The sequence below is a fragment of the Rhopalosiphum padi genome, chromosome 3, assembly GCF_020882245.1.
Source record: "Rhopalosiphum padi isolate XX-2018 chromosome 3, ASM2088224v1, whole genome shotgun sequence".
NCBI classification, from domain to species: domain Eukaryota; kingdom Metazoa; phylum Arthropoda; class Insecta; order Hemiptera; family Aphididae; genus Rhopalosiphum; species Rhopalosiphum padi.
This window is the reverse complement of record NC_083599.1, coordinates 61,965,459-61,975,762: the sequence shown is the minus strand read 5'-3', so window position 1 is coordinate 61,975,762 and position 10,304 is coordinate 61,965,459. Positions and strand designations below refer to the sequence as shown.

Below are 10,304 nucleotides of genomic sequence, written 5' to 3'. Positions count from 1 at the left end.
CCGACGAACGCTTTGGCGGTTCTATAAATGGAGTGACTAACTCGATTAAATAATTTGTCAAATTTTTACTCAATCTGTAAGTTTTGACAAATGCTATATCTGACAAAACCAAAAAAGGATTTACCTTAACACCAAAAGGTTGTCTAACATTTTGAGCTCCTAGTCTCTCAACGTTTATCATAGCAAACATCACAGCTTGTTCATAATCGTTTGCCATTTTTAATATTATTTAATAATTTAACTTTTATTCAAAACTAACTAGTAACTAGGTGTCGAAATGTGAATCTAATGTAAACGAAAAATTACAAAGTGACTAATCACTAATGACTATTCTACAGTTGAATGTTGATAAATTAAATATATTGAATCTATGGCGTAAGCAAATAAAAAATCATTCGAATTAATTATGTCGAAGTCAATAGACAAAATAGACAAAATGTCGAACGTTTTTCATGCGAGTAATGTCACACATTATTTCGAGAATACCATTAAACACGAATCGATCGAGTTCTATTTTTGTCGAATGTGACAAATTTCGAGAATAAGACCCCTGGGACCCAATTCTTGAAATCATTCGACTATTTGTCGAATGCGATAAATACGTTTGTCGCACGAATTTAAAAAAGTGTTATTCTCGAAAAGTGAAAAAATTTTGTCGCACACGAATCATTCGACAATTTATCGACTGGGTCTTGAAGGGTGACAAAACTTTTATCGCATAATAGTTTTATTTTATCTAGGATTGTTTTCCGCAAAATTTACGCGGAGGCCGAAATTTTGATAACGAAATATTTAGAAATTTAGAATCTAAATTCTATACTACCAATAGGTAATACTGTAATAGGTAGTCATTCTTTCAACGTTATATTCTGTGCAATGGATTTCGATTTAATGGCATATTTCGTAAATATAAATGAACAAATAGATGAAATCGAATTAAGAAATAATTTCCAAAGGCCAACGTATGATACTTTTGCGTTGACGGATAAATTGTTTATGAAAAATTTTCGGCTCTCAAAAGAAATAACGCGGTATTTGATTAATATATTAAAGCCATTTATTGTAGTTGATACCCGATTGTCTTCTATTGATATCCAAACAAAAGTAAAGTAAAAATGTATAATTATTAATCTAGTTTATTGAACATTCAAATTTTTCAATTTAAGTTTATGATACCCACGTTGAATACATGTGATTCGGAAAAAATAATTAAAAAATTTTATGACCACTAAACTAGATTTGATCCTTATAAGTTATTTTTATTTGAACTCTATAGGCTAATAAAAATCATTTTTTATTTAGGTTTTAGTAGTTTTAAATTTCTTTGTAACGGGGTCGTATCAAACGTCAGTCGGGAATAGTCGATTAATGAATTTGTCACAGTCATCTGTATCTAGATGTGTAAAACAAATAGTTGCTGCTTTGAACCAACCCGAAATTTTTAATACTTGGGTAAAATTTCCCAGTAATATTCAAGAGCTTGATGAAGTTCGCAACGAGTAATATATGTTCAATTTAAAATATAGGTACATTATAAAAGATTATGTTTGAAATTAATTTTGTTAAAACTGTCAAGGTTTTATAGAAAAACTGGATTTGCTGGAGTTATAGGCTGCTTAGATTGTACGCACATAGCTATTGTTTCTCCTTCAAAAAATATGAATCTTGTTGAAAATCAATACCCTGAATATATGTATGTCAACCGCAAGAACTATCATTCAATGAATGTTCAGCTAGTTAGTAGATTTACTTACTTATTATATAATTACAAGTAAATCATAAATTATGTTACCGAAATACCTGCACAAAGCCCCACGTTTTAAATATAGGTATGTGATTCAAATCTAAAAGTGTTAAACGTAAACGCACTGTTTCCCGGAAGCACTCATGATGTTCATATATGGAACAACAGCAATGTTTCAATAATGCTCAAAGAACTGCATAATCATAATTATAGTGACTACTTTTTATTAGGTAAATTTTATTTAAAAATACTACTTAACCATAATAATTTGTGTACTCACTAAGAAGATACATATTATCAACCTTCTCAGTTCTCATGACTTAAAGTTGCTATTTGGTACAACCAAAAATAGTTAATTAGAACAATGAATATTTTAAGTATAATTATTACAAACGTTTTTATAATATATTTTGATAGGCGATTCGGGTTATCCTTTACGTCCGTGGCTCCTAACACCAATAGCTCAACCAAGAACAGCAGCCGAAGAAAATTACAACAAAAACCAAATGTATGTAAGAAGTGTAATAGAAAGATGCAATGGTGTCCTGAAAATGCGGTTTAGGTAGCAAATCAATTTTTTCTTAAGTTTGATTTATTGTCTAGATAATACTATTGGTACTTTTAAATCATATGTAGGTGTCTTTTGAAGGATAGAGTACTCCATCATAAGCCAGAAAAGGCTACTGCTATAATTAATGCATGCATTGTTCTACACAACATGTGCATCGAGTACAATATTTCTGAAGTAATGGATGAAACTATAGACGAATTTGATTTGGGAATGTATCACAATCAAGAACCACTCTATGAACATGTAAATGATAACCGTAATAGAGATTTGATGTTAGGAAGAAGACAACGAGACCGTATTGTAGGGTTTCTACATAATCGAAACGTACCACAAACGTAATCTACTGTTTCAAAATTAAAAAGTATATTATATTATGTATTTAAAATCATTATAATTGAAAATAAAAACAAATAACTTCAGAGTATAACATTTAAAATCTAATGGTTAAAAATGTCAGTCTTGCAATTGAACAATATTATTACAATATAAAAAATAATAATTATAATTAAATATTAAAAACATAATTCTATTTAAATCTAAATCACTGCTATTTTGCCTTGTGTTAACAGATAAAATATAATAATAAATGAAAATAAAAACAAATAAATAGTAATATATTAAAAAACAAATTTCAGAGTATAACATTTAAAATCTAATGGTTAAAAATATCAGTCTTGCAATTGATTACTATTATAATTTGTATCTATAAGATGTAATAAAGAATTATTAATATTTTTCAAAGTGTCGCATTGTTCCTGCATTATCTTTAGTTTATTAGAATAATATGCCTCTTTCATTTCAATTTTTTTTCTGCTAAATCTCCAAGTCTTATTGTAGCCGAATTTGTGTCCTCAAATCTTTGTTTGCTTAGTTCTATAAGTTATGAACATGATTAAAAATATATAAAGTGAGTATACCTATAAAATATTACGACAAATAAAAACCAAATAAATTTGAAATATAAAGCCATATGTTGCACATTTTTACTGACTAGTGATAACCATAAAAAAACCATATAATATGCGAGTTAATATGATAATTATAAAAATTATTTATAAAAAAAAATAATATTTAAAATTTCCCTTTAATAATTTATAAGTATCTAAATCAATGATCTATTTCCACTACCTTATAGTGGATATTTTAACTAGTATACTAAGCAACTCAAATTTAATGCCATGTTTTGTTTGAGATGTTTTGGAATCTAATTTTTATTTTAAGCTAACTATAACAAATCTAGCACACCCCAAAATTGTATTTCATAATTTTTGCCAAGTGAAAGTTTCTTAAAATATCCTCTGCAGTACCAGTCATGTACCAATGAAATACCTAGATAACTAATTAAAAATATGATATAATATATCAATTCTTACTGGGCTTTTGAGTACTTTTTCGTTTTGGTGGCTGGTAAGAAAAGGTCTCTAAAGGTGTTAGAGATTTAGATCCAGAAATTTCAATGATAGCTACAAAACATGTAATTCACGTACATATTAATTAGTCAAAAATAAAATAAAATTGTTGCTTAGCTATACTTGGATCAGTGGCAGAAATTTGATGTGGTTGTACATATGCAGAAGTTTCAAACATCTGTATGACTTCACTTTCGGGAAAATTGAGGGCTATAAAATAATTTGTAAATCACATACAAGCAATAAAAAATATTTTAGATTGTAAAATTATGTAAAAAAAATTGACTATTATCAAAAATACTCACAGTTAGGATCATTTTCCATAATAATTTCAATATTTTCATCCAATCGAGAACTATCTAAGAATTTTGTAGAAGTGTTTTCTAATGCGAATTCAACAATTGATTCTTGACTTTTGTTATGCCCCGTAATAGCGATTTCACTGATTTGTGCTATGGCATCAGATTGAACTTCAGTTAAACTTATGTTACAAGGCGGTCCGCCTCCAGTTCCACGGCTATGGCGTTTGATAGTAGCAGCCTTGGTTTTGCAGTATTTTTAGTATCTTGCCATAATAGTAATAATTACAATATTAATTGAAAGAGTATAATGTTTTTAAGTATTCAACTGAGAATTTTTCAATGTATAATCTACAAAATGTAGTGTTTTATAATATTTAACAGCAAGCTACATTGGAAGTTTAGGTATTGGGTATAATAATATGTAATTTATACAGAAAATATATTTTAATTTTACATATTGTTCTTAAATAATAAATAAGTATTATTAGTTTAAATAAAAATCACTAAAAAAAAACAACTTTTAAATCCATTTATATAATTACCTCGAAATAAAGGTTTTAAATAATAATTGTATACATTATTATTATGATTTAAAGTATGACTAAATGTAGTAAAATGTGTATTTACCAACTAAATTATATAATAAAATAATAATGACCATGTAAATCATATATTAGACTAATGCTTCCAATGGACTTATAACATGAAAATCTAGACAGCCAAACTAAATATAAATTACCTTTTTCCATTTATCCCATGGTTTATCAGCGCCTGGTAACGCGTTAAGCTTACAAGCAATTTCCTCCCACATTTCTTTGGCAACTTTCTGAGTGATATTGGCTGTGAATTTTCCTGACATAAGTTCCGGATTAAGTCTCAATAGTTCAACCAGCATTTTCATTTGTGTTTTAGTAGGCCGGCTCTTCACGTTAAGTTTTTTGTCACTCATTGTATTAAGTAATAATCTATTAGTAGTAACGTATAGTAACAAGAAACTCACGACACCATAAAAACAAAATATTAGACTAGTACGATTTGAGATCGTGGTAGTAATAACTAATTAATTATAATATACAAATATACAATTAAAATTTAAAAGTACAATACTATTTTAAATTTGAATAGTATCATTAATTGTAATCACTATTCACTAATAATTTTTACAGTTTGAGGTTAGAATAATGTATTTATTATTGTTACCGCAGTGGTTCATGCGAGAAAATTTATCGCACTCAATAAAAGATAAAAGTTTATCGATACTAGTTCAGGAATAGATCTCGTTACTCGAATTCAATATAATTTAGTCGCATTCGATAATTTTATCATTATATCGCATGCGATAAATATGTCGTACAATTTTTATAACATTTCAAGAATTGGGTCCCTGGTTCAAGTAAAAGTGATCGTTCATCGCGGAATCACGATAGAAGATGTAACGGGACCGTGCGTGTCGTAGCGCGTTCCGGACATGTCGTGTAGTGATGGTAACCTGTTATCAATACTGATAACTGTTATAATCTGCTACTGTTACTATCAAAATAACAGTTACTGTTATTGACTGTTATTTTTCAGTATAACATGTCATATTATGTAACATAATCTTACCATAGACCAGGCTTATTTTTATATGCACCACGAATGTACAAGTGACAAGTGTGCACTACGAATTGAACGTGTGTGCACCACGATCAACAAAACAAAAATTAATAATATACCAGCTAATAGGAAATATGAGTATTTCCTGAATTTTTTTAAATTTAAATTAAATCTAATTATAATTATTTTTTATCAATTTTGAATTAGTAGAATTTGTAACTCCTTACTTGAAATTTTCACCAAATGTTTATATTATGGTTACCTCTTTAAAGTTAAATTTTCAAAATATTTTGACCATTTTTAAGCTACTTATAAACAATTGAAATTTTCGACTTTTCTAAGTTTTTTTTCTTCAAATGCCGATAAAAATTTTTTGGGTGGCCAGAAAATCTTGAAAATTTAATACAAGGTTTCTTATAAGTTGATCTTAAAGTGTTAATAAAAAATCCGAAATCGTTAGTCACGATTTTTTTTTATAAGTGTTTAAAGTTCGAATTTATACGAAATATGTCAAAATTTAAATTAAATTTCATACGCTCATAATGCGTATGTTGGCCAAATACTTTTTTTATTAATAAACAGATACTATAAAGTAACTATAGTAACGTATAGTAACTATACTATTTATTTCAAAATAGAATATATTACAATATTTAAAATTTAAATAGAATATATTCTAGACTGACAAATCATCTCCGTTCAGAATCGTTTTTCGTATACAATGATATCTATCATTGCATTCAAATTTAACCTACCCTAGTCCGAGGTCCACCCCATCCCCTAATGTACAGCAGAGCGATACTCACTTACCTGCTTTTTTTACAATTGACATTATATTATGTATAACCATTAAATATAATATGATATTAATTTAATAAATTTGGTCCTATGTGTTTTTATATTATTACTTATTAGTTATTAGTTTATTACTAATATAAGAGTATAACAATAATAATAATTATTAATTTGCAATTTAAAGCTAAATATTTATTATTACTTGATTATTAGTTATTACTATATAGGGTTCTATGCATTATGCTAATATGTTATGACATGTCAATACAAGTTAGATATTGCAATACATCAGCCACCCTTTTACCCACAAAACAAATAATAAATATCATTCACTAATCTTCTAGTGTCCAGTGTACTGTGTAGCTACTGCTGTTATTTAATAAATATACTCGGTTTAAAGTTTTATTCTTAAAATTTGAGTTGTGAGATTTATTAGTAAAATATAATAGTCATGGATTGGAGAAACAGCTCAGTATGGTCATATTTTACTATTGTAGACAACGTTTATGCAAAATGTGATATATGCAAAAAAGATAAATCATATAAGTCGTCATTAACTAATCTTAAAAAACATCTATCTAGTTGTCATATGATTTTCTTAAAACATGAACAAGGCATAAATAAAGTAAGTAAATTACAAATTAAAACAACTTAATTTTTAAATTAAATTAATTATTCCTAATATTATTAAAACTCTAGAATCAATCCAGAACTATAACAGATATTGATGACCCTAGTAGTATGCATCATAGTATTAATGAGCCTTCAGTAAATTCGACTTCCCCATCATTGCCATCAATTAGTTCTGTACCTGGTACTTCTCATCAAACTTCATTAATTGATCCACCAAATGTAAATGTCTTTACTCAAATCCAAAATGGTCAATCCCAAATGCAAGCTGAAAATAATGCAAAAGTACAAAAGCGTAAGCAACTGTCTATTGCTACTTACATTCCGAAAAAACTTACCATTAACATGAAGAAAGATATAGATCAATCCCTTTTAAGTTTATTTACAAAAGATTATCAACCCTTTAAAATAGTCGAGGACAAGGGCTTTAAAAGTTTCGTTAAAATGTTGAACCCTAGTTATATACTACCAAGTCGCCAATCAATTTCAAAAGAACATATCCCAGCCTTATATGAAAAATGCATGAGAGAAATGAAAGAATTAGTATTAAAAGAAGCAGAACATATTTGTTTAACAACTGATTGTTGGACATCACGCAATAACGAAAGTTTTATGGCCATCACCATACATTTTATTGGTTCTAATTTTTCGTTAAAGTCGGTTCTTATAAGTTGTTCTGCATTTAATGAAAGTCATACTAGCAATAATTTGAGTGCAGAAATTAAAAAAACTGTAGATGAATGGCAACTTGATGGTAAGATAGAATTGGCTGTCTCTGATAATGCTAGTAACATAAAAAATGCATTAAGTTCATTAAAATTTAAACACATGGGATGCTTTGCACATACTTTAAATTTAGTAGTTCAATCGGCTCTTACTTTAGAAAATGACCTTGTAGATAAAGTTAAGACCATCGTCACACATTTTCGCAAAAGTACAGTAGCCAATAATAAATTGAAAACATATCAAATCAATAATGGAGTAGACGAACCAAAAAAATTGCTACAAGATGTTCAAACGCGGTGGAATGCCACGTATTATATGTTACAACGTTTTATAGAACTAGAAAGTTCCATAAGAGGGACATTGGGGTTGCTCGATAAAGCACCTCAGAGTTTAAATTGTGATGAATGGACATTATTAAAAGAATTGTGTACTGTACTTAGGCCTTTTGAAGAGGCTACTAAAGCAGTAAGTGGTGAATCTTATATAACTGCATCAATAGTCATTGTGTTGGCTCAAGGTTTAATAAATGCATGCACAAAATTGTCGACGATGGAATTTCAAAATAGAACACATGCTATTATAAAAAAACTTATTAGTAATATGGAAAATCGTGATATATGGAAAAATGTTGACAAGAGTAAAACATTATGCCGGTCTACTTTCTTGGATCCTCGTTTTAAAAACCTCCCATTCAGTAACAATGCTGTGCAAAACGAAACAACAAAAAATGATGTTATTGAAAAAACGTCCAACATAATATATTTAGAAAGATCCAAACAAATTGATGAACAAAATCAAGACCAACCTGAATATATTAGTGTAGACACTGCATCAACGTCAAATAGTCTATCGATTTGGGAAACTATTGACACTGGCGTAGCCAAATTAATGTCTTCAGGGACCTCAAAGTCACGTGCAATAATTGAGGTTCAAAGGTACTTGGAAGATGGTATACTGAAAAGAAATTTAGATCCACTTAAATGGTGGAAATATCATAGATATAACTATCCATACTTAAATATTTTAGCTAAGAGGACTTTATGTTGCCTTGGTACTTCAGTTCCTTGTGAGCGTATTTTTTCAAAAGCCGGACTCATTTTAAATGATCGTCGTTGTCGTCTTAAAAGTGACAAAGTAGAGATGTTATTGTTTTTAAATTATAATTCAACATAAAATTGTAATATTTAAATTTATACCTTGTTAAGTTAATAAACTTAAATGTGTATTTATTATCTAAACAACTAGCCAGTAGGTACCTATGTTATGTAATATAGTTATGTACTTACATATTATTATTTATTGTATACTTTTGGTATAAGGTATTAACCAACAAGGAAGCTTATTTGTTTTTATTTTTAATTATACTATATATTATTATATAATATTTTAATAATTATTATTTATTATTCTAAAGTTACTTATGTTATTTTATATAAATATTATTTAGTTTTATTTTGAATTTTGAAACAGATATATTAAATTGCCAATACACTAAAAAAGATACCTATAGAATAAATGACTACTAAAGGTATATAATATATATTATAATTTAGTTATGAGTTATTTTTTTCAAAATTAATTGTTTGAAATTTTGTATATAATATAATATTTAATACATTTAAAATACAAGTTCAACTATTCAACTATTAAAAAAAAAAACACTATCAAGTCAGTAAATAATAGAATAATAATTGTATTATGTTTTATTTTAATTTTTGCCAGCACTAAAATAGTAAAAGTTAGCAATTAAAAACATAATGATAAGTAATAAGTGATTTAGACTATTAAGTAGTGACTAGTAGGCACCTAATACCTATTACCTTTAATAGTTGTTGTAGTAATGTAGTAACAGACTACACTACTACAGTAACAGTAACAGTTGTAGTTGACACTTGCTATTTGACAGTCCTCAGTCACTGTTACAGACTACACTAACAGTTGTAGTTGACAGTCACAGTTTGAACTAGTTTGTAGTAACAACTAACAAGTAACAAGTAACAGACAACAATAACAGTAACAGTAGTAAACTAGTAACAGTAACAACCTTTCAGCATTCTGTTAAGATATTGTTATCATGTTATCGGAGCTTATAACAGAATATCAGTGAGATCGTAGAAAAATATTAGTAACTGTTATTTTTTCCATTGAGTAACAGCCTGTTATTGTTACTCGGTATATAACTGTTAAGCTGCGTACACACGAGCGAACAAAAACAACGAATGCTCGCGAACGTTCGTGTGCGACCCACCATGCGACCGTGTAGACGACGTTCGCGAGCATTTGTAAGAATTCTAGAGCGTTCGCTGAATAGGTCGAATAGACTCGCACGGCGAGCCGATCACTGTCGGTTTTTCAGTCATGCTCAAAGGATTACCGCGAGCATTTGTGTCGTCGTTTGGACGGTAAATTAATTTAAACGTGTGTTATTTATTCATTCGCACCTTATAAAATAATAAAATAATTAATAAAAAAGTACTTAACTTTTTATATTTATTTTATTGCACATTTGAAAATGGACTGGGATAGTAAAG

General features: G+C 28.4%; 3 protein-coding genes and 1 long non-coding RNA gene across 4 annotated transcripts; 2 read left to right on the top strand and 2 right to left on the bottom strand.

The window, feature by feature from the left end:
• Positions 1 to 876: 876 nt before the first annotated feature.
• LOC132925303 (putative nuclease HARBI1) lies at positions 877 to 2,654 on the top strand. Its single transcript, XM_060989712.1, has 6 exons — positions 877 to 1,104; positions 1,303 to 1,499; positions 1,577 to 1,736; positions 1,830 to 1,974; positions 2,162 to 2,306; positions 2,381 to 2,654. Exons 1-6 carry the CDS (start codon positions 877 to 879, stop codon positions 2,652 to 2,654), a joined length of 1,149 nt encoding a protein of 382 aa, XP_060845695.1.
• Positions 2,655 to 3,127: 473 nt separating this feature from the next.
• LOC132923914 (uncharacterized) lies at positions 3,128 to 3,921 on the bottom strand. The gene is made up of 3 exons (XR_009661276.1): positions 3,848 to 3,921; positions 3,689 to 3,778; positions 3,128 to 3,188 (listed from the first exon to the last, which is right to left on the bottom strand). It is a non-coding gene; the product is annotated as an uncharacterized LOC132923914 (long non-coding RNA).
• Positions 3,922 to 4,015: 94 nt separating this feature from the next.
• Positions 4,016 to 4,975, bottom strand: LOC132925302 (uncharacterized). Its single transcript, XM_060989711.1, is given in 3 exon segments — positions 4,016 to 4,269; positions 4,272 to 4,298; positions 4,765 to 4,975. Coding segments are annotated over 3 exon segments (492 nt in total).
• Positions 4,976 to 6,868: 1,893 nt separating this feature from the next.
• Positions 6,869 to 9,252, top strand: LOC132925301 (E3 SUMO-protein ligase ZBED1-like). The gene is made up of 3 exons (XM_060989710.1): positions 6,869 to 7,042; positions 7,117 to 8,907; positions 9,244 to 9,252. The coding sequence occupies exons 1-3, from the start codon at positions 6,869 to 6,871 to the stop codon at positions 9,250 to 9,252; spliced, it is 1,974 nt and encodes a 657-aa protein (XP_060845693.1).
• The last annotated feature ends 1,052 nt before the right edge of the window (positions 9,253 to 10,304 follow it).

What these genes read in the sequence shown, in the direction of transcription:
- LOC132925303 (XM_060989712.1), top strand. Translation starts at nt 877, where the DNA reads ATGGATTTCGATTTAATGGCATATTTCGTAAATATAAATGAACAAATA. An exon ending in CTTGATGAAGTTCGCAACGA is followed by an intron (nt 1,500 to 1,576) that starts GTAATATATGTT and finishes AAAACTGTCAAG; the next exon opens with GTTTTATAGAAAAACTGGAT. An exon ending in GTCCTGAAAATGCGGTTTAG is followed by an intron (nt 2,307 to 2,380) that starts GTAGCAAATCAA and finishes AATCATATGTAG; the next exon opens with GTGTCTTTTGAAGGATAGAG.
- LOC132925301 (XM_060989710.1), top strand. Translation starts at nt 6,869, where the DNA reads ATGGATTGGAGAAACAGCTCAGTATGGTCATATTTTACTATTGTAGAC. An exon ending in ATGAACAAGGCATAAATAAA is followed by an intron (nt 7,043 to 7,116) that starts GTAAGTAAATTA and finishes TTAAAACTCTAG; the next exon opens with AATCAATCCAGAACTATAAC.